General features: G+C 42.8%; 1 protein-coding gene and 1 non-coding gene across 3 annotated transcripts in view; one reads left to right on the top strand and one right to left on the bottom strand.

Annotated features, from left to right (window-relative positions):
• Positions 1-26,936, top strand: part of TTC39C (tetratricopeptide repeat domain 39C) — a 122,865-nt gene that overhangs the window by 92,410 nt on the left and 3,519 nt on the right. For both annotated transcript variants that reach the window (XM_007974438.3, XM_073006416.1), the window contains exons 7-13: positions 8,662-8,755; positions 12,107-12,214; positions 17,762-17,871; positions 19,333-19,456; positions 23,331-23,428; positions 24,757-24,861; positions 26,334-26,372. In XM_007974438.3, coding sequence (XP_007972629.3) covers positions 8,662-8,755; positions 12,107-12,214; positions 17,762-17,871; positions 19,333-19,456; positions 23,331-23,428; positions 24,757-24,861; positions 26,334-26,372 — 678 coding nt within the window. The remainder of the gene's footprint in view (positions 1-8,661; positions 8,756-12,106; positions 12,215-17,761; positions 17,872-19,332; positions 19,457-23,330; positions 23,429-24,756; positions 24,862-26,333; positions 26,373-26,936) is intronic.
• LOC119618730 (U5 spliceosomal RNA) lies at positions 18,086-18,201 on the bottom strand. Its single transcript, XR_005235090.1, has one exon. It is a non-coding gene; the product is annotated as a U5 spliceosomal RNA (small nuclear RNA).

Genomic DNA, 26,936 nt, shown 5'->3' with positions numbered 1-26,936 from the left:
GTCCTGGCCTGTAGAAGCGTCGCCCCACCTCTGCCTCCACCTCTGCATGGTGTTCTCTCTTTGCGCTGGCCTCCGCGTCTGCATTTTCCCCCTTTATGAGTGCGTGAGGACCCACCCTACTCCAGTGTGACCTCATCTAAACCTAACTCATCACATCTTCAACAACCCTGTTTCCAAATAAGGTCACATTCTGATGTAGGGCTTAGGACTTTAACATGAATTTGGAGGGACACAATTCGGTCCCTAATGGTTGACAACCAGTGCCAATTAGTGTCTCGCCACGGGCAACTGGACGTTTCTCTCCCTTTTTATGCAGATGCCATCGGTGCCCTGGTCACCTCCAAGCACACCACCTACATGTTCTTCCAGAGGTCTCAGAACAGAAAGATTCTCACACCATATTAAAATGGGCTGGAATCACGCAGTTTACTGAATTGATGTAAATCGCTCAGTGAATAGCCCGGGGAAAGAGAAAGCATCAGTTAGCACTCTCAGGAGAGGCTGCAGGCGGGGTGGGTGGGAGGACCGTGTAACCTGGGTGCTGAGGTGTACAACATGCAGTGTCCTCCCCTCCCTTCCTCTGCACATCCCTCTTCCTCACTGACATGTGGTTAGAAGGACCAGCGTTGTGTTTGAGAGAGGGGGCCTGCAGGTGGAGGGCATCCTGGGCTGTGGCACACAATTGATCAGAGACCCATGGGGATGAGTACACCTGGCCATAGTGCAGTAGACTGATGGACATCCATGGGTTGTTTTGTTTTGTTTTGTTTTGAGATGGAGTCTGGTTCTGTGGCCCAGTGCAGTGGCACTATCTCGGCTCACTGCAACCTCCACCTCCTGGGTTCAAGCAATTCTCCTGCTTCAGCCCCGAGGAGCTGTGATTACAGGTGCATGCCACCACACCTGGCTAATTTTTGTGTTTTTAGTAGAGACAGGGTTTCACCATGTTGGCCAGGCTGGTCTTGATCTCCTGACCTCAAGTGATCTGCCTGCCTCAGTGTCCCAAAGTGCTGGGATTACAGGTGTGGGCCACTGCGCCTGACCCAGCCATGAGTTTTATTGGTGTTTTACTGGGCAGAGGATACCTGGTGCCTGAATGGGTGTCACCAGTGGATGGTCAAATTAAGACCTCATGAATATTAAGTTTCATATATATTTAGTATGCTAAATATTTAGTGTTGTTTGTATATTTAATCTCATGCATAGTTAGTTCCCAAATGCCTCATGAATATTAAATATCTCTTAGGCCTTTCATCCTTCTCTCACTAACACACACACATGTACACACACACACATCCACATGCACACTCTACTTGCTGAGTGATTCTTTTATTCTAAATATATCTCATGAATTTTGCTATTCTAACTGATATGTTTTGGCTGTGTCTGCACCCAAATTTCATCTTGAATTGTTGTTCTCATAGTCCCCATGTATCATGGGAGGGGCCAGGTGGAGATAAATGAATCAGGGAGGCAGTTTCCCCCATCCTGTTCTCATGATAGTGAGTGAGTTCTCATGAGGGCTGACGGTTTTATAAGAAGCTTTTCCCCTCCTTTGCTCTGCACTTCTCTTGCCTGCCACCATGTAAGACGTGCCTTTGCTCCTCCTTCACCTTCTGCCATGATGCAAGGCCTCCCCAGCCATGTGCACCTGTGAGTCCATTAAACTTCTCTTTTTTCATAAATTATCCAGTCTCAGGTATTTCTTTATAAGCAGTATGAAAATAGACTAATACACTAACAAACTTTTGTTTTTGAGACAGGGTCTCCCTCTACCACCCAGGCGGGAGTGCAGTGGTGCAATCACGGCTCATTGCAGATTCGACCTCCCGGGCTCAAGTGATCCTCCCACCACAGCCTCCCAAGAAGGTGGGGCTACAGGCATGTGCCACCAAACCCACCTAATTTTTTGTGTTTTTGTAGAGATGGGGTTTCACCATGTTGCTTAGGCTCTAACAGGCTTTTTACTTACTAGTTGCTTAAAACGTCTTAAAATAGAATGTGCTTATGTTTTACAAACTGCAAACTTATTTATCTAACAGATTTGAACATTCTCAAAGGCAAATGCACATCAAAGCTATAGAATTAGGGAAGAAGGGACTATTGTGTTCTGTGATTTGTCCCTGCAACAGTCACCTCTTGTCCGATGTTTAACCCAACAGATGGAAGTGACACCAACGTTATCTTAACGCCAGCAGACAGGGCTCTGAACTGAAACCTTTGCGCGTGTGAGCTTTTTGTCATTTAACATTAAATATGATTTAGAGATGGCACAAAAGGAAACTGCTCGCTTGGGAAGCAGAATCTTGTGTTACAGATTCGGGGAGGGCTGGAAGTTGACATCCCTTTGGCAATATAGTCTGGGCCAAATCCCCAAAAGAACTAGGGCTTGTTTCCATTTCTACTCTTTTCGCAACTCTAGACATGGAACCTTTTGCTGGGTAGCTGAGTTCAGCAAGTCCTCTCAGTTAGGTATTGCTGGTGAGCATTTTTCAATAGAACAACAGGGAACATTAGTAGACCCCAGGCTTCATGTGTTGACTCTGAGAATCATTCAGACTTTTTTGTATCTTCATGTTTATATGTTGAGATCTTTATATAGGGCTTTAAAAGTACATTAGTATGGAATTATCAATAATAGCTTGAATTTTTTAATTGTGTGGAAAATGTCACCTGTAGTTGCTCCATCCCTTTATAGTACATGGTTTATTTCTCTTTGTCCCTTCTCTTGCCACAGAACATGCATGTGTTTGTTTGGATATTAGACAAGAGTACATTCTTGTGTATTTATGATAGAATCTTAAACAGATCTTAATTGTGCCTGTTAGATAAAATCTGGCATTTCTCCTAGTGAGTCTGAAACAATTGGTAGGAGACTTAATTGCCATTTACTGTGAGTGTGTGTTCAGAATGTTGGAAAACAATATTGTGGATTATTTCCCACCACTATTAACAGGTGACACTTATTTTTAAAGACAAGGTACCTTTCCGAAGAGTATTATACTTAAATGAAATTTATTTCAACATCCCAGCTAGGTGCTGTGGCTCATGCCTGTAATCCCGGTGCTTTGAGAGGCCAACACAGGAGGACTGCCTGAGGCCAGGAGTTCGAGAACAGCCTGAGAAACATAGCAAGACCCCCGTCTCTACAAAAAAAAAAAAAAAAAAAAAAATACCACAAAAAGTTAAAAATTAGCCAGATTCGTGGTGTGCACACATAGTCCCAGCTACTCAGGAGGCTGAGGTGGGAGGATTGCTTGAGCCCACAAGTTCAAGGCACTCCAGCCTGGGTGACAGAGCAAGACCCTGTTTCTAATAATAAGAATAATAATTAAAGAAACTTAAAAATTAAACAAAATTTCAACACCCCCTGAGAATATAAACAAAGCAAATTATTTCCTAAGGTTCAAACTTGTGTTGGTTATAAAGTTGGTGCTAGAATTGGGTAGTATTGTCTAAAGTCTAATATTCTTTGTTACACTGTGTGGCCATTAAGAAAAACATTTAAATTATGGTGATTTAAACATTTAATTATTCAGTTGAAACTCATGGCTTTAGAAAGTGAACTAGTTATTTATACAGTTCAGAGCACAGGAAATATGAAAATATTTGCAGCTGGTTCTGCAAGTCTGGCATTATCCTGATAACCAAAGAGTAAAGCACTGAATGAAAAATGTTTGGTCATGCATTCCCAATATCGAAATTCTAAACAAGCCGGATGCAGTGGCTCATGCCCGTAATCCCATCACTTTGGCAGGCTGAAGCAGGCGGATCACCTGAGGTCGGGAGTTCAAGACCAGCCTAGCCAACATGGTGAAACCCTGTCTCTAGTAAAAATCCAAAAAATTAGCAGGGTCTGGTGGTGCACACTTGTAATCCCAGCTAATCAGGAGGCTAAGGCATGGGAATCACTCGAACCCAGGAGGCAGAGATTGCAGTGAGCCGAGCCGAGATCACGCCTCTGCACTCAAGACTGCACAACAGAGTAAGACTCTGTCTTAAAAAAAAAAAAAAAATTAAATGATAGCAAATTAAATCCAACAATGCTATACTATGACCTGGTAGGACTTATTCCAAAAAGGCAAGCGTGGTTCAGCCTCAGGTAATGTGTTCCTGTTATTCCCTGCATTAAGGAAATATAATTGATAAAACCATACAGTCCTATCAATGGTATTTAATAAAATGTACTACTTGATCCAAATTTAAAAAAAAAAAACTGTTAGTAAGGTATAAATGGGAAGGAAATTTCTTATTTAGTAAAAATGGCATCTACTTGCAGCAAGCTCTATTTAATGGTGAAACCATATTTAACAGTGGCCTCATTAAAGACAGCAATGCAGCGTGCTATTATAATTCAGTATTTTAACTGGTGCTTCTAGCCAATTAACAAACAAATTTGTTCTGGAAGAAGAGACAGTACTGTCACTTGCAAATTATTTTAATGCCTCCATGGAAAATCCAAGGAAATTAAATATATATATATATGAGAGAGAACTCCTAAGAGGATGATATTGTGTCATACACAAAATCAACTTGCCAAATTCCAGAGTTTTCCCACATACCAGCAACACTCACTTAGATAATAAAATGGAGCAATGAATACCTTTTAGAGTTGCTGGAAGAACTAGAAAATATCTAGGAATATACCGGTAAGAGGACAGGCTTGAATAACTGGAAAAATATGCTCCATCTTTAGTAACAGTGCCATAGCAGCAGATTATGCTGATGTGAATTTGTCAATAAATATGCCCTACTTAATTTGGCAAAGGTTTGTGCTTTGTGTTCTTCATGGCTTTTGCTGGAAGCAGATACAGCTAGCCAATATTGTTTCTCATTTTACTGGTGAGGAAACTGAGGCTTGGAGTGGTTTTTATGACACAGTGTGTCCAGGTATAATTAATGAGACAAAAGCCTAGATGGCACTAAGTCAGTCCTGGCCTAGTGGCTTTTTATACCAGCCCATTTTAAAGCAAATGCTTTTGAGGTCAGAGTATCTGTATTTCTTTAAAATTGAACTGTGAATCAAGTATCCAGTTGAAGATAATTCTTTCTCTGGTCCATGGTGGACTAGAGAAAGACTTATTTTTTTTGAGACAAAGTCTTGCTCTGTCACCCAGGCTGGAGTGCAGTGGCGCGATCTTGGCTCACTGCAACCTCCACCTCTCGGGTTCAAGTGATTCTCCTGTCTCAGCCTCCTGAGCAGCTGGGACTACAGACACCCGCCACCACACCCGGCTAATTTTTTGTATTTTTAGTAGAGATGGGGTTTCACCATGTTAGCCAGGCTGGTGTCGATCTCCTGACCTCGTGAGCCACCACGCCCAGCCTCTGTGAGAGTTTTTATGATGACAAATTAAGATATCCACCATGGGCTGGGCACAGGGGCTCACACTTGTAATCCTGGCACTTTGTGAGGCCAAGATGGGCGGGTCACAAGGTCAGGTGTTCGAGACCAGCCTGGCCAATGTGGTGAAACCCCATCTCTACTAAAAATATAAAAATTAGCCGGGCGTGGTGGTGCATGCCTGTTGTCCCAGCTACTCAGGAGGCTGAGGCAGGAGAATCGCTTGAACCTAGGAGGTGGAGGTTGCAGTGAGCCGAGATCACGCCACTGACTGCAGCCTGGGTGACAGAGTGAGACTCTGTCTCAAAAAAAAAAAAAAAACACAAAAAAACTCACAGATCATTTTTTTGTTTTAAATTTTTTTGGTGAGAATGGGCATGGTGGCTTATGCTTGTAATTCCAGGACTTTGGGAATCCAAGGTGGGAGGATCACCTGAGCCCAGGAGTTTGGGACCAGCCTGGGCAATGTAGTGAGACCCTGGTCTACAAAATATAAATTAAAAAAAAAATTAGCCAGACACAGCTGTGCATGCACACAGTCCCAGCTACTGAGGAGGTTGAGATGGGAGTATTGCTTGAGCCTGGGAGATTGAGGCAGCAGTGAGCCATGAATGCACCACTGCACTCCAGCCTGGGAGGCAGAGCTAGACCCTGTCTTTAAATTATATGTATATATATGAGAGAAATAAGGGAAAATCTATTTCAACTGTGCTAATGGCTGTTTGTCACAATTACCTCACTCAGTGGTCAGGATAGAACTAGAATGAATTCTGTAGTTCTGCTTGCTCTTGGCATAATGCCATTGAGCTCCACAACCTGGCCTCAGTCAGTGCTTTCATGCCTTCTGGAGGCTGCGGGGAGAACCCTGCCTTGCCTCTTCCAGCCTCTGGTGGCTGCTGGCCTTCCTTGACTTGTGGCAGCATCACTCCAGGCTCTGCCTGCACAGTTGACAGTGTCCCCTTCTCTCCTATGTGTGTCACTTTGAAGGATACATGTGATTGTATTTAGGGCCAACCTGGCTAATCCAGGATAGTCTCTCACATCTCAGGGTCCTTGAGTTAACCACGTCTGCGTACACGCTCCCCAACACGTCTGCGTACACGCTCCCCAACCACGTCTGCGTACACGCTCCCTAACCACGTCTGCGTACACGCTCCCTAACCACGTCTGCGTACACGCTCCCCGAAGAAAGCACACGTTAGAGGCGGTTGAGGCAGAATTTTGATTACTAGTCAGTTGTTACCTTGTTGACCTTGACCAAGCTCCTTAACTTCTTTGAACTTTACTTTCTTCATCCGCAAATGGAATTAATACATGCCTACCTCAGAGAGTTTGAAAGGGTTAAGAGAAATAATTTGATTGAAATACTGCCTGGATTTCTTTTTCCTTTACTAGGATTCAAAGCTTTGTTTGGACTCATCTTTTTATCTCCAGCACCTGTCCCTGGCACATAGCGGTTGCCCAGTAAATGTTTCCTGATTAATTTTCTGTTCTCTGAAGGACAGTGTGCTGTTGCACTGTCATGTACTGTGGGGGACAGCAGAGGACGGCTCGGTGGTGATGCCCCATCTAGAAACATTCTGTGTGTGAGAACTATGTCATTAATTTGGCGAAGTGAGAGAGGTGTGCAAAGCTGAACCCGTAATGCTGTGGTTTCTGTATAAATATGCTAAATGGAGTGCATATCTGATTCAGGAAAAGAAGTGTTGATCCCAAAAGGGAAAAATTAAACGTGGGGTGTGACATGAGTGTTGAGATACCTCCACACGCGCTCATGCACATATTCCTGCGTTATAAAGGATTGCTTTTTCTTGTTTTCAACCTTGATGTTTTGTATTTGGGCTGTGTGCTAACTAACAGTCAGCGTCAATGCCTGCCTTCCGAGCTGTGGGCGATTCCCATTGCTATGAGGTTTCCTCCAAGTGGACGTTAAGTTACTGAGAACAGGAATCAGGGATGCGGTGGTACGTGTCTTCTGTGGCTACCTGGTCAGCATTCATCAACGGTGATAATGGATTGAATGCTGCAGTTTCAACCTTCCTGACAACAGAGGAGAGTGTTACTTTGGGGCATGAGCAGTTATTGATCCAGCTGGGCCTTGGTTAATGAGTCATGTGGCTTACAGTGTTCCTGAGTCACAGGCTGTCCTGAGGATCACCTGCTGACTCATCGGCGCCCTTGTTTCCCCGAGGCCTCCTGCAGTGACGTGCCGAGGAAAGGAGCCCAGGTCTGCGGGTGGGGGACCCGTCCTCTGAGAAGCCTGCAGCTTCTCCTCTAGGACGCTTCCGCCCCACCTGGCTGGCTGTGGACAGAAGGGGCAGTTGGGAGTGTTGGAGAGGGAGGAAGCATAGAGAAGCAGCAGGAGGCACACCTGGAAGCCCAGGGGAGGGAAGTCCACCTCCCTGCAAGTGTAGGGCAGTGATGAGAGGAGCCCTGGCACCAGCAGAGCAAGAAAAAAATGCACGCACCGTTCAGAATAAGCTGTCAGGTCGTCTGAGTGTTCAAGATTTATTTATAATGATACATGACATTTAGCATTTCTCAATGCCTATCTAAGATGAAACTAACCCTTCAAATCCTGGTGATGCTTTTGAGCTGCTCCTCTCGGGTACTTGTGGCATCGTGTTGGCAGACCCTGAACGAGATCGATCTTTAGTGGAGTAAAAAACGAAATGTGTTTAACTGGGAGTAAGTAGAGCCAACATTTGAGAGTTTGCCGGGTCCCAGGCAGTGGCATGTGAATGCAAATGCTGGAAATGTAATCTGGATCCTCAGAGAATTTCTGAAGTGTTGGGAGAGGAGATTTGATGAGCAGAAGCAATTGGAGGACAGCATTCTAGGGTATAGAAGCAGACTGTCACCTGTATGGTGAAGGGCTCACTGAGGACCGGGCTAATGAGAGTGGCTTGGTGCATTCACTCAGTAGTGATTGAGAGACTTCTGGGCCAGGGCTGGGTGCACACAGGGGGATGAAATAGAGTCCCTTCCCTTTCCACACCTGTGTGGTAACAAGGAGCTAGATTAGCAAACTATTAAAATCCAACATATCCTACAAGTATGAGAGAATGCAGAAGGAGAAGGCCGTGCGAGCTGAGCCCTTACCACCTGAGAAGGGAGAGGTTCTCTGTGGTTAGGTTAATTTCACAGCTGTGTGGGGGCAAATTGGAGTATTTTCCTAGCAATCTTTAAACCGCTGTCTTCTATACTGCTTAACCTGTTTAAAATAACTATGAAGGAAAAAGATGCTTTTGAATTATGATGATTGTAATGTTATCGACAGATCTTAGCCGATAATTCTGTTTTCCTTTCCTCCTTAGTGTCAAATCAACAGTGCCTTGACGTCTTTCCACACTGCTTTGGAACTTGCAGTAGATCAGAGAGAAATTCAACATGTCTGTCTGTATGAAATTGGTAAATATGAAATGTCTGTCCAGCCTCTTGTTAGGAAGTAGTATTAATGCAGTGTTTTAGCTTTCATGCCATTTGGTGTGTGTCTGCAAAATGCTTGATGCCTTCTGTCGTAAGAAGGACTTCAATTATTCCCATAGCACATGCAATGATACTTCTCTCTCTGATTCTCATTACTTCTTTATAACACTTTTTCTTTACAGCATTTTGATTTTAGGATAATAGGTGATGTTAAATGAATTGATTAAATGACCAGAAATACCTTATTGGACTGTGCATTAGAATTCAAATCTCTTTGTTACTCCTTCCCACCAATGTCCACTTGAGAAGAAAAATAGGAGACAGGAGATAGTTGGACTCAAGCCCCAATGTTTTTCATCAACTAGCTCTGAGACCTTGGACAAGTTGCCCAAACCTTCCTAGCCACATAGTTGCCATTGGAGTTAAGGTGCCTCCCGTTGTAGCAGCTGTCAGGTTTAGATGACATGACGTGTGAAGCCTCATGCAGGGGACCTGGCACGGAAGGCCCTCCATACATGTTAGCTGCCACCTTCTGCTTCTCCCTTACTGGAGAGACAGTCACAAACAAACCTGGAAGCCTTTATCTGCCCAAGATTTTCCCCCTTCTCCTCCAGAATTGTTGCTATGGGTCTTTGCTGACTGCACTGAAACTCTGATCCTGTTACATTAGTAATTGCAAAATCTTTCTCTGTAACAGTTTCTCCATTGTGCTGGGAAGAGTAAACACAACTTCGAAATTGAAACCAAAAAAAATTTAAATAAGGGACTCAGACTTCTCAGAGTTTCACTTAGCTAATACAACAAGGTCACATAATGTAGCACATAAGAAAGGAATGACAGAGACAAAAAGAAAGGAGAAATGATGAGATAGTGACGAGAGTCCAAAGGGAAATTGAGACTTAAAAAACTTTCTGCAGAGGGACAGGGAAGTGGAGACAGAATGCCCGGGGAAGCAGTTGACACCTGTCAGTTTGGGGGGTCAGGCCCTGTGCTGCCTGCCACTTGCTTTGCCTGCTGTGGACACAGTTGTCTTCCTGAATCCTTTTAAGGAAAACTGAAAACCAAAAGATTGTGAACTGCCCAATAAACAATATTACGTTTTAAATGCCTGTTGTGGTTTAAAAAGAGGAAATGAAGTATAATCCAGTGGAAAATGTGTTTTTGTGTCATCTGCACTCTGCTGGAGCTCTGCTTAGTAGCCATAATATAGAATGAAATGTGTTTCAAAGAACTTGAATGAAAAACTCTAGCTTTGATGGCCTTTTGTTGGTGCATCATTTCAAGGCCTATGACAGGATAGGATGTTAGAGCAGAAGGAAGCTTAGAAATCATCCAACTCAGGCCTTAGGAAGGTTAACTCAGGAGGTGGTAGTAACTCGGGCTTCCGATTCAGGCTCAAAAGCTTGAGTTAGTACTTTTTCCTGAGTTATTTCTGACTTATTCCTGAATTATTCCTGACTTATTCCTGAGTCAGTGCTTCCTTCCATCTCTATTTTGTATTTAATTCAAATCTTTCCCCGATATCTGTGCTAGGATAAAAATAATCAGCCCAGACCGGGCACGGTAGCTCACGCCTATAATCCCAGCTCTTTGGGAGGCTGAGGGGGGCAGATTGATTAAAGCCAGGAGTTTGAGACCAGCCAGGTCAGCATGGTAAAACCCCGTCTTTACCAAAAATACAAAAATTAGCCAGGCGTGATGGTGGGTGCCTGTAATCTCAGCTACTCAGGAGGCTGAGGCAGGAGAATTGCTTGAACCCAGGAGGCAGAGGTTGCAGTGACCTGAGATCACACCACAGCACTCCAGCCTGGGTGACAGAGCGAGACTCCGTTTCAAAAAAAAGCCCAAATTTTTACTCAATGTCAACATCACATCCCATAGAATTTGACAGTGAATTTTCTGAAGTGTGTATCTCACCCACTCTTCCTCCCACAGTTTAAATGGCAGGTCTCAGTTTATACAATTACTTAGTGATGCACCTGATAACAGAATTTTTTTTATGGAGGCAGTATCATGTAAAGGAAAGTGTGTTGGATTTTGATCCACAGTTCTTCCTTCTTAGCTGTGTGGCTTCAGCAGGTAACATACCTCTTGATACCTTAGTTATTTTCTTTTTTTAAAGACAGGGTCTCACTCTGTCATCCAGGCTGGAGTGCAGTGGCGCAGTCTCAGCTCACTGCAGCCCAGACTTCCCTGGCTCAGGTGATCCTCCCACCCCAGTCTCCCAAGTAGCTGGAATTACAGGCGTGCACCACCACACCTGGCTAATTTTTTATAGAGATGGGATTTCACCATGTTGCCCAGGCTGGTCTAGATCTCTTGGGCTCAAGCGATCCTCCCACCTCAGCCTCCCAAAGTGCTGGGATTACAGGTGTAGGATTAGTCCTTGCTAATACAAGGACATTATTAGCCACCTTTGCAAGGTTGTCATAAGGATTAGAGAGCATTACGTGAAGTGCCTACCACAGCATTGGCACACATTACGGGCTCAGGAGATGGGGGATACTGTGATGAAAAGTGGGAATAAAATCCTTTACATTTTAGTTGCTGCAGTTCCTTACTAGAAAGCCTGCCTAACTGTTTTGATCCAGGAAGGTGGGTCCTTTCACTCCCAGTGTGCTGAGGGAAGGTAGGGAAATGTCTAATTTCTCGTTGGCTTGTGCTCTAGATCTTATAAAGTTTTGAGAATGAGTAGGCTGAGCACCGTGGCTCACACCTGTACTCCCAGCACTTTGGGAGGCTGAGGCAGGCAGATACTTGAGGTCGGGAGTTCAAGACCAGCCTGGCCAACATGGCGAACCCTCACCTCTACTAAAAATACAAAAATTAGCCGGGCATGGTGACAGGTGCTTGTAATCCTAGCTACTTGGGAGGCTGAGGCAGGAGAATTGCTTGAACCCAGGGAGCAGTGAGCCGAGATCACACCATTGCACTTCAACCTGGGCGACAGAGCAAGACTCTGTCTCAAAAAAAAAAAAAAAAAGAATGAGTAGTAGTCATTAAGTACATAATCAAATAGTACTGTTGTACTTGGGTTAACCTCACAACTGTTAGGATGTAAATTGGAGTGTCTTTCTAGAAATCTTTATGCCATGGTCTTCTGTGCTATTTTATTGGTTGTCTGACTCAAACCTAAGTGCCTTGTCTAACTCAAACTTTACATTGAAAGGATTTAAGGGGAAAAATAATTTCTTAGGTTTTCAGGTTAAGGTTTTTTACACATTTCATAGAACATGCACAGAGAATGATCACAGTATCAGAGACTCGTGGCTTAAATATGGGTCATAAAGCTCAGTACTTTAGGGTCATGTGCTAAAAATATTTCTTCCATAGGTTGGTGCAGCATGATAGAGCTCAATTTCAAGGATGCATTTGATTCCTTTGAGAGGCTAAAAAACGAGTCCAGGTGGTCCCAGTGCTATTATGCCTACTTAACTGCAGGTGAGTCGCCCATGGTCCCTCAGTGTGCTCGCTCTGTCGTGAATTAGCTCGCGTCACGTGGGCAGATGGGGGAGTGATGGCAGGAGGAAGCAAGAGTTATGCCCTTCCATGGCTTTTCCCAGCATGTTAATGTTTTATGCAACCAAGTAAATAGTGCTAGAATACTGTGTTCACTGACGCAGGTGAACACCCAGAAACTCAGTAGTGCCCAGGGTGCGCCTTCACCACACGCTTCCCCTCTGGGCCTGGTTTGGTCCTGTTTTCTGTCTTGGAAATGCATATTGTGAGGTCTTCCCGGTTATTGTACATTTTGCCCTAAATTGCCTCAACCTGTCTCTATCCCTTTACTTAATATGCTATGTTTTTTATTGGGATTCTGAAGAATTTTTAAGAATTCAACAGGCTTTTTTTTCGTTGTGTTGATTTTCTTATTATTATTATTCTGGGTCTTGCTCTTCTTCCCAGGTTGAATGAAGTGCAGTGGTCTGATTGTAGCTCACTATAGCCTCAACTTCCCAGGCTCAAGTGATCCTCCTGCCTCAGCCTCCACAGTAGCTGGAACTACAGGCGTGCCCCACCATGCCCGGCCAATTAAAAAAAAAAAATTTGTAGCAACAAGGTCTTGCTATGTTGCCCAGGCCAACTGTAACTCCTGGCCTGAAGCAATCCTCCTGCCTCAGCCTCCCAAAGCACTGGGATTACAGGCATGAGCCACAGAGCCTGACCTGTGTTAATACTTTTGTTTGGTTAGTGACCTGGTTACAAAGTTGCATAGGTCTGAGTCATCTGCTCCAACCTTGTTTTACCTCCTAACTCTATTGTATTTACAGTGTGATACTTCAGATGCAAGGTATTTACATTGCATATCATTATTAACGCCTGTATTCTGTTTTGAATAAGGGTTTTTTTGCCGTTGTATGAGGCGATAGAGATGTGCTGCCACCTGGTGGCCAAAGTATTGTCTGCATCCTTCAATACCTAAAGGGCCGTGTGATTAAAAATTGTAGAGGTGTGGGATTGAAAACCGAGAGGTTGTACATTTTCTGCCTTTAAGCAACTTCATGTAAGCCATTTCTAGTTTATGTAATGAACCCTCCTTATGCAGCCACATCAGTGGTTCTTTTACTTAAAATTCAAGACTAATCCAATCATTATTTTCAATACCTTCTTATTCTTAACGTTCAGATTTAATGAACCATCTTCCACTTCCATTCTGCCCTCTTAACTGATATATTTAAAATAAGATAGAATTGATTAACATTGACCAATAAGTATATTCTGGATATCTTAAATTCCCTATAAAATTGCATCGGTCCATTAGCATCAGTGCAAAGCCGCATTGCAGTCCCTGTTGAGAGGTGTGGTCTCATGGCTCTGTCCCTGATGTTTGAATAAGCTTATTTTTCATATCCTGGATAATATGCTGTGCCTCACACTTAAAGGGTTGTTGTATAGAATTTGAAGACATCTCAGATGAAAGTAGCAGCTATTTGTTGAGTGACTGTGTTTAATATGTTGAAGAGTTGATGAACCCAGATTGAATAGCCCAGAAAACAGAGGCCTGCACACAACTCAGTGGCCATTAGGTGTACTTAGGCCGCACAGTCGATGGTGGACAGCTATTTATTGTTTCCATCTCTGTTGAGTTTCAGATACATAAATATACAGTGTGGCTGTGTAGAGGAACATTTATTCCCCCCCAATATTTGGAAATCCCAGAACCATACCAGTCATAGGAGAGGATAAGCATGAAGGATTCTGATCTCTGTTTCTGCACTGGGATTTTGTAGAGAGGATGAGATGTGGGTGAATAGCTCCACTAGAAAGAGTACATGAGGCAAGGCCTAGGCGGGCGGATCACGAGGTCAAGAGATCAAGACCATCCTGGCCAACACGGTGAAACCCTGTCTCTACTAAAAATACAAAAATAAGCCAGGTGTGGTGGCGCGCACCTGTAGTCCCAGCTGCTTGGGAGGCTGAGGCAGGCGAATCGCCCGGGAGGCAGAGGTTGCGATGAGCTGAGATCGCACCACTGCACTCCAGCCTGGCAACAGAGTGAGACTCTGTCTCAAAAAAAAAAAAAAAAAAAAAAAAAAAGAGTACATGAGGCAGGGAAGGAGCACCGTTACACTGTCATGCAGGAGCTGCCATTTGGGCTGGTGGTGAGCTAGAGGGGATGGGCCCTCAGGGGCTCCAAACACTGCCACCAGGGCTTAGCCAGCATATTAATGTTTTGTGCGACTATGTCAATAGTTTTGTACTTTTAAAAATTGTGATAAAATATGTAGCATCATTTACCATTTGAACTTTTTTAGGTGTATGTGTCAGTAACTCCAGATAACGCTCAGATTGTTTTGCAAACGTCACCAGCATCCATCTCCGGAACTTCTTCATCATCCCAAGCTCTACCCAGTCAACAGGAACTCCCCATTCACTTTTCCCCCCAGACCCTGGTTACCATGCTTCTACTTCCCGTCTCTCTGAATTTAAGTGTTCTACCTACCTCGTGCATAAGTGAAATATATTTGTCCTTTTGTGTCTGGCTTATTTCATTTAGCATAATGTCTTCAGGGTTCATCCATGTTATACCATGTGTCAGGATCTCCTTCCTTTTTTCAGGCTGAATAATATTCCATTGTATGTATGTGGCACATTGTTCATCCATTCATTCATGGATGGACATTTGGGTTGTTTCTATTGTTTAGCTATTGTGTGGAGTGCTTACCTGGAACATTGGTATACAGATATCTGTTCCAGTCCTTGCTTTCAGTACCTTTGGGTAGATACCTAGAAGTAGATTTGCGTGATCGTATACCTCTACTATTCCTGCAACTTTTCTGTAAGTTTGACATTATATCAAAATTATAAGTTACCAATAAATATTAGAATATCACATATAGGATTGTGTACACTTAGTCTTATTGGAAGAGTGAGTCATCCTAAGCTCTGTTTAGGCCTCATATTTTAGGATAAACCAGAGACTCCCACGCTTTTAAACATCTGCATCTTTTAAAGCAACTATCTGGCTGGGGGCGGTGGCTCACCCCTGTAATCCCAGCACTTTGGGAGACCGAGGCAGGTGGATCACCTGAGGTCGGGAGTTTGAGACCAGCCCGGCCAACAACCAACATGGAGAAACTGTGTCGCTACTAAAAATAAAAAGTAGCCGGGTGTGGTGGTGCACGCCTGTGATCCTAGCTACTCAGAAGGCTGAGGCCGAAGAATTGCCTGAACACGGGAGGCAGAAGTTGTAGTGAGCCAAGATTGTGCCATTGCACTCCAGCCTGGGCAACAAGAGCAAAACTCCATCTAAAAAGAAAACAACTATCTATAATTTTACTGCAAGAGAAATAGGTGGTGTTTGTTCTTCAGGGTCTGAGGTATGGATGTTATAGACCTTTGGGGTGGTTCAGATACTGTTGTTGTTTATGACTGGCTTTAATTATGCGACTCTGTAAGAATGTTCTCAATGATCTGAGGAAGACCTCAAGCTAGGGACAGCAGAAATATATAATTTTTCATTGATTTACTGTGTGACCGTAGGCATTGCTCAGCTTTTCCAGACCTTTGCATCCTCTGATCTAAAAATAATGGGGTTGGTTGCACAATACAGCCACTGAGCTTCATTCTGGTTTGGAAATGTTACAGCTGCAATTGATAAGGTCATTTTGGATTGGTGCACACTCCTCCATCTGGATCAGGGATGCCCCAGTGACTGGGAAAGGAGTTGTCCCTTCCTTTGAATATTTAGCCTCATTACTTTTAATCCCAGTCGGAACCTGCTGTCTTTCCCATTGTCTTCCTGTCCTCAGCTCTCTCCGAGCCTCAATTCTTGAACCCTTGGGCTCTGCTGATGGTAGCCTGTCCTGGTACGTGCATGCCTCGGATAGGTGACTGCTTGACCATGCCCAAATGCGAGTACGGGACCAACCTACTTTTAGGGGTGCTCAAGTAAAGAAGGGGGAGCTGGCCAGGCACAGTGGCTCATGCCTGTAATCCCAGCACTTCGGGAGGCCAAGGCAGGCGTATCAAGAGGTTAAGAGGCCAATATGGTGAAACCCCATCTCTACTAAAAATACAAAAATTAGCTAGGCCTGGTGGCGGGTGCCTGTAGTCCCAGCTATTCGGGAGGTTGAGGCAGGTGAATGGCGTGAACCCAGGAGGCAGAGCTTGCAGTGAGCCGAGATCGCACCACTGCACTCCAGCCTGGGCAACAGGGCAAGGCTCCGTCTCCCCCCCCCCCCCAAAAAAAAAAAAAAAAAGGAAGGGGCAACTAGCAAATCAACTGTAGTACATTCCAACCGGGGAGTGAAAAACCACATGTGATCTAACAAAAATGAATAGAAATGGATTCCGTACCATCAGAGTTGAGAGGAAAGGACAGAGTTGTGGTAGAGTTTCAATCAGGTAGTGAGGCTACAGCCAGTGCAAAGTTTGCATAAGGGACCGAGAAGACACAGCAAAGGGAAGATCATTAAATCTTTGGGGCCTGAGGTGAGAAGAAGGTGTGCGCATGATCAAATTCTCACTCATTCCTCAAGACTCCGCTTGACTTCTCCTAGCTCCTTACAGCGTCTGGTCACTCCAGAGAGAAATGATCCCTTCTCTATCTGAGCCTTCTAGAAACCACTTTGGTTCTCCTACCCTGACTACCGCTATCACTACATACATTGCAGCCTATGGGACCCTGTGTGCGTGTGTGATGTCTTCAACTGAAATGTCAGTTTCTTTAGGGTTCAAGCACACGTGTTTCTTCTTCACATTCTTGCTGGTGGCTTGTAGGTAGTAGGCAGCCAAGGAACATGGACAGGGCAGATAGATGACTTCCTAGGACAGAGAAATCTTCCTTCCACCATGAAGCTTTCATGATCCTCTGGGCTCTTCATTGTTCTTTCCTAGGTTCCTATTTATTCCACTTTCTGAGTATGTGAGCCCTAACTAGGTTATACACTGTGACAGTAGCGAAGGATTTTGTTATGTGAAAACCTGTCTCCCCAACAAAAGGACAAGGACCATGGCTTTCCCCAAGCCCCCCAAAAGCTCTGGGAACACAGGCACCTAGAAAATAGTTGAAGTGATCGGCAGGATGGTGCAGTCCTTTGTGGAATAGTCTTTTTGTTTGTTTGTTTTTCTGAGACAGAGTCTCATTCTGTCGCCCAGGCTGGAGTGCAGTGGTGTGATCTTGGCTCATTGCAACCTCTGCCTCCTACGTTCAAGCGATTCTCCTGCCTTAGACTCCCAAGTAGCTGGGATTACAGGCATGCACCACCACGCCTGGCTAATTTTTGTGTTTTTAGCAGAGATGGGGTTTCGCCATGTTGGCCAGGCTGGTCTCGAATTCCTGACCTCAGGTGATCCACCCACCTTGGCCTCCCAAAGTACTGGGATTACTGGCGTGAGCCACCACGTCCAGCCTGTTGTGGAATAGTCTTTAAACATATTTGCTCCAGTTTCTTTCTTTTTTTTTTCAAGTATCATCACTTTAGATATCCCCTACGGCATTTTCCCTGACTTATATTTAAGAAATATCATTATGGTCTCTTCCAGTTTGTCAGGGAGCCACTGGTGATGTGGACGGGGCGCAGATTGTCTTTAAAGAAGTTCAGAAACTCTTCAAAAGGAAAAACAATCAGATTGAACAGTTCTCGGTGAAAAAGGTATGTTGGAGCCTGGTGTATTATGATGGGCATTTGTAACCAATACTGCCTGGGCAAGCTTTAGGAAATTATATTCAAGGCTGCCTGTTTACTTATCATGTCAAGTGCAGTTCACCCCCATGGAGAGGATTCTCTCCATGATTGTACATCTTCTCTGAATAGAAGATTCTTGCCTTGCTGCAAATAATGAAAGCAGATTTTTAAAACATCAATTAGCCCTGCAGATACAGGGTCTCAAACAATTGGGTTAAGACTCAGAATGGTTCCCCTTCATGGAAATTTTTAGCAAAAGGTGAAAGATATATATGATCTGAAGAGTAACTGGAGTATAGTTTTTTTTATTATTATTTTAATGAATGGAGACATTATACATTCTTCAGAGCTAATGAACACACTAAGAGAAAGGATCTGTCTAAAGAATTAGTTGGTTTTGGAAGAATACAAATTGGCAGGGCCTAGTGAGAAATGCAGGCTGTCTGGGGTTGAGAATAGAGAACACACCACATTTTGATGTACTAAAAAGCCAAAGTGTGTGTCACAGTGTCCCAGTTGCCAGCAGAAGGGCCCAAGACTGTAGAGACAGCGTTCCTAATGTATTCTGTACTTTTGTGATACAATTTTGCTGTATTACCTTGAGTTACATAGTGTCTCATTTCCTGAATTATCAGTTATTTTAGTTGTATATGTTTTTATTGAATGAACATTTAATGAAGCTTTTGAGTATAAATTAGACTATAATGTACAGCTGAGAGCACTGGCACTCAGTAGAAAAATTTAAAAACAAGAGAAGTGTGACTAAAAGGCATCTAGTCTTAGTTCCTTAGGTGTGTGTAAGCCCATTGAATTATTAGCTGTCACCAAGCTTTATAAATTCCATCGATCTAAATGCACGTAAATCTAGTTTCATCCCCAAGTTTTCAGAATATACCCTGCATCTTTTTTTTTGAGACGGAGTTTTGCTCTTGTTGCCCAGGCTGGAGTGCAACGGCGCAATCTTGGCTCACTGCAACCTCTGCCTCCTGGGTTCAAGCACTTCTTCTGCCTCAGCCTCCTGAGTAGCTGGGATTACAGCGCACACCACTACACCCAGCTAATTTTGTATTTTCAGTAGAGACGGAGTTTCTCCATGTTGGTCAGGCTGATCTGAAACTCCTGACCTCAGGTGATCTGCCTGCCTTGGCCTCCCAAAGTGCTGGGGTTACAGGCGTGAGCCACCACGGCCGGCCCTGCCTTGCGTCTTGAGAGTAGCTTCAGTTGACTAATGAATGAAAGGCATAATTTCCTGTATGTCAAAAATTGAAAGCAACATTTTTTATAGAGAGAGGAATTGTTAGTTTTAGCTTTGAAGGAGAAGGTCATTCACATTGATGATGAACTGTGTGCTTTTAAAGTGTCCGAGGTGTATTTTTTATTTGAATTTGTTTTTGAAAAATGTTGCCTGTTTATTCTAACTCCTTACAGGCAGAGCGATTTCGGAAGCAAACCCCAACCAAAGCACTCTGTGTGTTGGCGTCCATTGAAGTGTTGTACTTGTGGAAAGCTCTTCCAAACTGTTCCTTCCCCAACCTGCAGAGGATGAGTCAAGGTAAAAACTGTTTAAAAACCCAAAACCGTCTACTGGACACATTGGCTTCTTCTGCCAGTGCTGCATTCTTCAGTTTCCCAGTTATCTCACTTTTATCTCATCAGATTCAGGGAGAGGACACATCTCTCCTTCTTAGAGGGTGTCGTGATGAAGAATATCCTGTCACTTAGGTGATGGGAGGAGGAGGCGGCACTGCTGTGGACGGATATGCTTGTCTTAAATATGTGATGCTTTTGTTATAAATGTTATTAATTCTGTAGCTGTGGGAGTTGCTGGGAGCATACATTTTATTTTCCCCCATGAAAGTACTTTGTTTCCCTTAGGTGTGATTCACATAAATCAAAATATACTAAAGTGTGGCCTGGTGGGGTGGCTCACACTTGTTATCCCAGCACTTTGGAAGGCCAAGGTAGGCAGATGGCTTGAGCCAAGAGTTTGAAACCAGCCTGGGCAACATGGTGAAACCCTGTCTCTACTAAAAATACAAAAAATTATCTGGGTGCGGTGGTGTGCACCTGTAGTCCCAGCTACTTGGGAGACTGAGGTGGGAAGATCACTTGAGCCCAGGATATCGAGGCTGCAGTGAGCTTTGATCATGCTCCACCACTCCAGCCTGAATGACAAGAGTGAGATCCTGCCTACAAAAGAAAAAAGGAAAAAAAAAAGAAATATGTTCTTATTCATATATGTGGTGCATTTTCCCAAGAAACTTAGTGTTGACCGTTTAGACATAATATTCCAGAAATAGTTGGTAAGCCACTGTAGAAAATTTTTCAGATTTTTCTCCAGTTACTCTTGTTTTTGACCAAATAGAGCATGATCCATCGAGCCATATATTTTTATCATCAGACTTCCTGCAAATCCCTTTTGCCTATTTCTTTTAAGGAAAAAAAAAAAGGAAAAGAAAAAAAAGAAAAGGTCCTTCCTCAAATGTGAAAACAAACATTGCCAATTGCCAATGTTGCTATTCTGGAGATCAAAGGAACAAAACTCCTTAAGAAGTCTTGTACAATGGCCCTGTAATTCGAGTAGATGTATAACCCTCCCAGGGAGGAACTAGCAAGGAAACATTTTTCTTGGATGTGTCAAATTCTCCTATGTTCTTTTTAATTTTTTTTTATTTTTAATTTTTAGAGACAGGTCTCATACTGTCACCCAGGTTGGGTGCAGTGGTGTGTTCATAACTCACTGCAGCCTCAAACTCCTGGGCTCAAGTGGTCCTTCCACCTCAGTCTCCTGAGTAGCTGAGATTACAGGCCTGTGCTGCTGTACCTGGCTACTGTATTTATTTTTAAAGGAGTTGCATAGTTCAAAACCCCTCCCTTCCTATTGAAGCAAGTATAGAACGTCTTTAAATGCCTAACTCAAAGGAACAATGAAGAATATTAAGTATTTTTTAATACGCAAGTACCGGATCACATATTTAGAGATAAAATACAAATATAAGTTAGGCAGTAATTAACATTCACAAGAACAGTTACCAGTTAAGTGAGATTTGACAAAATATTCTCTGAACCCCTTTCCAGGTATCAAAATGAAAAAAAACTAGCAACAAAGATGTGTGCCTGGAAGGGAAGACAGACCGTATCTGAAGTGAGCATGAGACAATTCTCTAGTATCTTTGCTAAATTTAACCCAGTTCTGAGGTCTATTAATTAGATTATATAATTCCTCAATGGTAATCGATAATGGTACAAACTGATCAACCACATACAGTACAATGAAGATCTTTGTAGAGAAAGTTATGTTCTAGAAAAAAACAATAGTGGCAATGTGGATCATAAGCATTTATTAAACTCTGCATCGTGCCCTCCCAGTTTTGTGCATTTAGCTTATCGGAGTCCCCATCCACAGCTCCCTGTACCAGTGGAACTAGTGAGAATCTATATCCTTGTTGTTTCATCCATAACCTTTCCCCACCCACCTGTCCTTCTCCACTGCATTCTTTCTCTGCATTGTTTTTTGTTGTTGTTTGTATTTTGTGTTTTTGAGACAGGGTCATGCTCTGTTGCCCAGGCTGGAGTGTAGTAGCGTGATCATGGCTCACTGCAACCTCTGCCTCCCTGGCTCAAGCGATCCTCCAACCTCAGCCTCCTGAGTAGCTGGGACTACAGGGGCATGCCACCACACCCAGCTATTAAAAAAAAAAAAAAAAATTGTAGAGATGGGGTCTTGCCATGTTGCCCAGGTTGGTCTTCAACTCCTGGGCTCAAGTGATCCTCCCGCTTTGGTCTTCCAAAGTATGGGGATTACGTGCAGCCACCATGCCCAGCTCCATTGTAAACATGTTTGTATTCTAGGCGTAGCAGGCAGAGTGATCCTATTAAAACCTAATCATGTTGTGTCACTCTGCTTCCCAGAATCCTCTATGGTCTCTCATCTCATTCAGAACAAAAGCCCAAGTCTATTCAGCGGCAGGCAGTGCTCCCAGTCTGTAACCCCTGAGGCCATTGTCCCTCCCTGCTCTTCCCTGTTCCTCAGCACTGTCCTCCTCCCTGCTCTCAGACACACCTGGCTCCTGTGCTTTTGCACTTGCTGTTCTCTCTGAGAAGGAATTTTTTGTTTGTTTTGTCATTGTATTCTAAGCACCTAGAATTGCCTGGCAAATAGTAGGTGCTCAATAAATATTGAATGAATGAATTAGTGTAATGAATGAATGAATGAACAAGTGAATGAACTGCATTAAGGTTTCCTTAATGTTGCTGCCTTAAGAGTCCCTGAGTTCTTTTTCGTATGAGCGTATTCCTAGCCTGGCTTTCTGGGGCGACTCCTGCTTCTACAAGATCATCTTCTAGTCTCACATTTACCTCCTCCTCTCGCCTTTGAGTTACTTGTTCTGTAACTTCAGTTCTCTCTCTTTCTCTCTCTCTGTATACATATATATAATAGAAAATATAAATATATGTTTATATATAAAATAGTAAGATATATATTATTGAATCTCAATATCTTTATTAGTCTTTGGAAATAATGGTATTACTTCCTTTCTTCCTCATCAGCCCCATCATGGGTCCATTCTGCATCTTTCTCTTTTTCTTGGAAAGCTCCCATAACATTCTCTAACCTATGTGTCAATCCTCTACAGCTTGCTGTTGAAGTGAAGGGGTCAGTGCTGCTCCTCTCCCACTGACTAGTACAGTAACTCGTACAAACATGGAAAGGTGCCTATGGCATGGCAATTTAATGTGAAGTCATTTTTAAGAAATTAACAGAACTTCTTTTTTTTAGAGCAGTTTTAGGTTCATAGCAAAATTGAGCAGAAAGTCCAGAGTCCCCACAAGCTCCTCCCTCCCCCTGTCCTTCCCAACTACCACCATCAGTGTGGTACATTTGTTACAGTCTGTGAACCAGCACTGACACATCATAATCACCCAAAGCCCATAGTTCACAGTAGGGTTCACTCAGTGAACAAACAAATAGTAGGGTTTGGACCATTGTATAATAATGTGTCTACTGTGATGATATCACACAATCCTTTCATTGCCCTAAAAATTCTTTCTGCTCTACCTACTCACCCCTCCATCTCCCCTCACCCCCAGCAACCACTGATATTTTTACTGTCTCCATAGTTTTACCTTTTTCAGAATGTCATATAGTTCATAGTTGATAGAATCATACAGGATGTAGCCTTTTCAGATGGGCGTTTTTCACGAGGTAATTATGTGTTGCAATTTGAGTTTTCTTGGCTCTGTGAAGTTTGGTATTTTTGCCTTTCTTTGACAAAGGCTACTCACTAATGGATGAAGAATGGGCACCTTCTGAGTTTCAGGAGGGCAGAAACGTGAACTGAAACGTTCACCTTACTCTTCACGATACTGAAGGAATGAAGTGAATGCATTTCCTTACTGCTCTGTTCACTCCCCTTCTTTTAAAGCTTGCCATGAAGTGGATGATTCATCTGTTGTTGGATTAAAGTATTTGCTTCTTGGTGCCATACACAAATGTCTAGGAAACTCAGAAGATGCTGTTCAGGTAAACTGTTAATGTTGTCAGGACTAAAGAAAATAAGTCACGAACACCTACGTATGTGCTAGTGAATAAGAAAAATGACAAAGTACTAAACAAAACCGAACCTCCCACTATAAACTTTATCCAATTGATTTGATTAATGCCATCTTCTCAGATGCTAGAAGTTGATGATGGTTAATACTAGTTTTTCATTAACTTCAGATTCTTAGAATGCTTCTTTATATATGGCCTCCTTTTCTGGCACTAGTATTTATCAAAGATGACAGTCTCCACTGGAGAGAGGAGGACACGAGGAGGCAGACAGTTTTGAAGGAGTGGAGTGAAGCCTCATAGTTAGACAAGAACGAAAATGATCAGACATGTCAGTGTACGTTCAGTTTTCTCTCTTTTTAACTGCAGATTATTGATGCAGCCCTGGGGGGCGAGCGAGTTGTTTTTTTGTTTGGTTGTTTTGAAGAAGTATGTATCAGTGTTAGTTTGACTACTCTTTGAAAGAATCAGTGTACAGTGGCTGGGCGCAGTGGCTCACACCTGTAATCCCAGCACTTTGGGAGGCCAAGGTGGGCGGATCACTTGAGGTCAGGAGTTTGAGACCAGCCTGGCCAACATGGTGAAACCCTGTCTCTACTAAAAATACAAAAATTAGTCAGGTGTGGTGGTGTGCACCTCTTATCCCAGCTCCTTGGGAGGCTGAAGCACGAGAATTGCTTGAACCCAGGAGGCGGAGGTTGCAGTGAGCCAAGATTGCGCCACTGCAGTCCAGCCTGGGCGACAGAGTGAGACTCCGTCTCAGAAAAAAAGATAAAAAAAAGAATTAATATACAGTAATAGGAGACTTTTGGCTTTTAAATCTTAGAAGATAATGCCCTTGTAAGTTTAATCTTTCAGTATGGGCTTATGATAGTTATTACAGCCCGAAATAGCTTATTTTAGATCAAATCCTTATGTGCTAACAAGATACAGTCAAGACGCATGTCAAGAGATCATAGTTGCATGTGTGTTTTCTGTTTTAAATATTAAAATGGGATGTTTAGACTCTTAGATGCAGAGAAAGGTATTCTCAGTGATAAAATCAATAGAGGCTAATATGTCCCCTGGAAAAATAGTAGCACAAATGAGACAGTCCAATATATTCTGAGGAATGCACATCAGGCAGCATGTAAAAGACTTCTAAGATGTAGATAGGAAAGAATGAGGATGAGGAAAGAAGAGAAAATCTGATCTAGAAAACAGAGTATGAGGCCCCCTTCCCACCCTCTCTTGAAGATTGTAATAAGCCCTATGCTAAGTAGGAAAATGAATTCATCCAGTAACATTTGCATTCCTTTCAGTACTTCCAGCGAGCTGTTAAAGATGAATTGTGTCGTCAGAATAACTTATATGTTCAGCCGTATGCCTGTTATGAACTTGGCTGTCTTCTATTAGACAAACCAGAGGTAAGGTCTTGTGTGTATATATGTATACACACACACACACACATATATACACACATATATGTATACACACACATATATATATAAAATGTTCATCAACAAAAATGTAGAAATGAGCAAGCACAAAGCACCCTTCATTTAAAACAAACTGATTGAACACAGTGTTCTTCATTTTGTTTTCCCAGATTTTACTTAGAATGAGTCCAAGAAGTTAGTAATGCTACCTTACTATCTTTAATAAGGTAATTTCTTGCCTAGAATTCAATTGACAGTCATATATCTCTTAATGCCATTCTGAGAAATGTGTTGTTAGGCGATTCCTTCTTGGTGCAAACATCTCAGAGTACATACACAAACCTAGGTGGTGTCACCTGCACAGCCAGGCTGTGTGTATAGCCCATTGCTTCTGGGCTATACTCGTGTATAGCATGTTACTGTATTGAATACTGTAGGCAACCGTAACACAATGGTAAGTATTTATGTATCTACATATAGAAAAGGTACAGTAAAAATACAGTTTTTAAAAGATAAAATATAGCCAGGCCCAGTGGCTTGTGCCTGTAATCCCAGCAGTTTGGGAGGCTGAGGCGGGAGTATCACTTGAGCCCAGAAGTTCAAAACCACCCTGGGCAACAAAGCGAAATCTCGTGTCTGCAAAAAAAAGCAAAAAACATAGGCGTGTTAGCATGTGCCTGTAGTCCCAGTTAACCTGGGGGCTGAGGTGAGAGGATGTCTGAAGTTTGAGGTTGCAGTGAGCCATGATTGTGCCACTGCACTCTAGCCTGAGCAAAAGAGCAAGACCCTGTCTCAGAAAATAAATAAATAAATAAATAAAGTTTATAGCTATATAACTTACTGATTCAGATAAAACCTTTTGATAATCATCAATTTTAAGGTTGTTTAGTAAGATTTTAACCTAACATATTAGATCTTAGAGGTTGCCTTTTATAGACTATGAAAAATTAAGTAATTATATATCAAGGAATGTCCTCATGTAAACAAATAAACAATTTTATATTAAAAAATATTGGGGTTGGGCACAATGGCTCACACCTGTAATCCCAGCACTTTGGGAGGCCAAGGTGGGTGGATTGCTTGAGGTTTGAGACCAACCTGGCCAACAGAGCTAAACCCTGTCTCTACTAAAACTACAAAAATTAGCTGGGCATAGTGGCAGGTGCCTGTAATCCCAGCTACTCAGGAGGCTGAGGCAGGAGAATTGCTTGAACATGGGAGGCAGAGGTTGCAGTGAGCCGAGATCATGCCACTGCCCTCCAGCCTGGACGACAGAATGAAACTCCATCTCAAAAAAAAAGAAAAGAAAAGGATGTTGGAGTCATTATACTTGAATGAACAGTTGACTCATTGCTGTGTCTGTGGTGAATAATTTTAATTAACATAGCCTCCTGTTATACCATTTTCTGCCTGCGTATATATAAACACAGATTTTAAGGGATAATGTGTTTTTCTTATAGACTGTAGGAAGAGGCAGAACTCTACTTCTTCAAGCAAAGGTAAATATCCTGAATCTACCTTTCTCCAGTGGCCCTTCTTATCCCATACAGTGTATACCCGAGTCGGAATTCAAGAAAGTTTGTGCAGTGATGTTCTGGTTGGTAATATTTCTGGAAAGGAAAAATGATAACCAATTGAATCCATGAGCTCTTGAGTTTTAAGGGACATTACAAGATCATAAGGAACTCAGATGAAATTGTTCGTCCTGCTTTAGAAACACTCCTAGTCTTTGGGTGGGAAGATAACTTTTGATTTTATAACTATGTCCTTGAATTAAGAATTTCTAATAGTAACTTATATTGAGCACAACGTAAGACTGCTTTTTCAAGAATAACACGAGGAAAATTGTCCAAAGAGAACATTATTGACATTCAATTGATGTTTTTAAAAATGAATATGAAGTTTGAGGTTTGAGTAATATGAAAATCAAGTGCATGGGAAGCCTTTACTGGGAGTGTAGAGATTTTACTTTGGGAAGTACAAAACTGAGTGTGCTTTATACCATAGTGCCCTGTGCAAGCTTAGCTAACAGAGTGCATACATATCTTTCTTTGATCTTACAG

Source organism: Chlorocebus sabaeus, chromosome 18 (genome assembly GCF_047675955.1).
Source record: "Chlorocebus sabaeus isolate Y175 chromosome 18, mChlSab1.0.hap1, whole genome shotgun sequence".
Taxonomy (NCBI): Eukaryota; Metazoa; Chordata; class Mammalia; order Primates; family Cercopithecidae; genus Chlorocebus; species Chlorocebus sabaeus.
The sequence above is the reverse complement of the archived record's forward strand: the minus strand, read 5'-3'. Positions and strand labels throughout refer to the sequence as shown.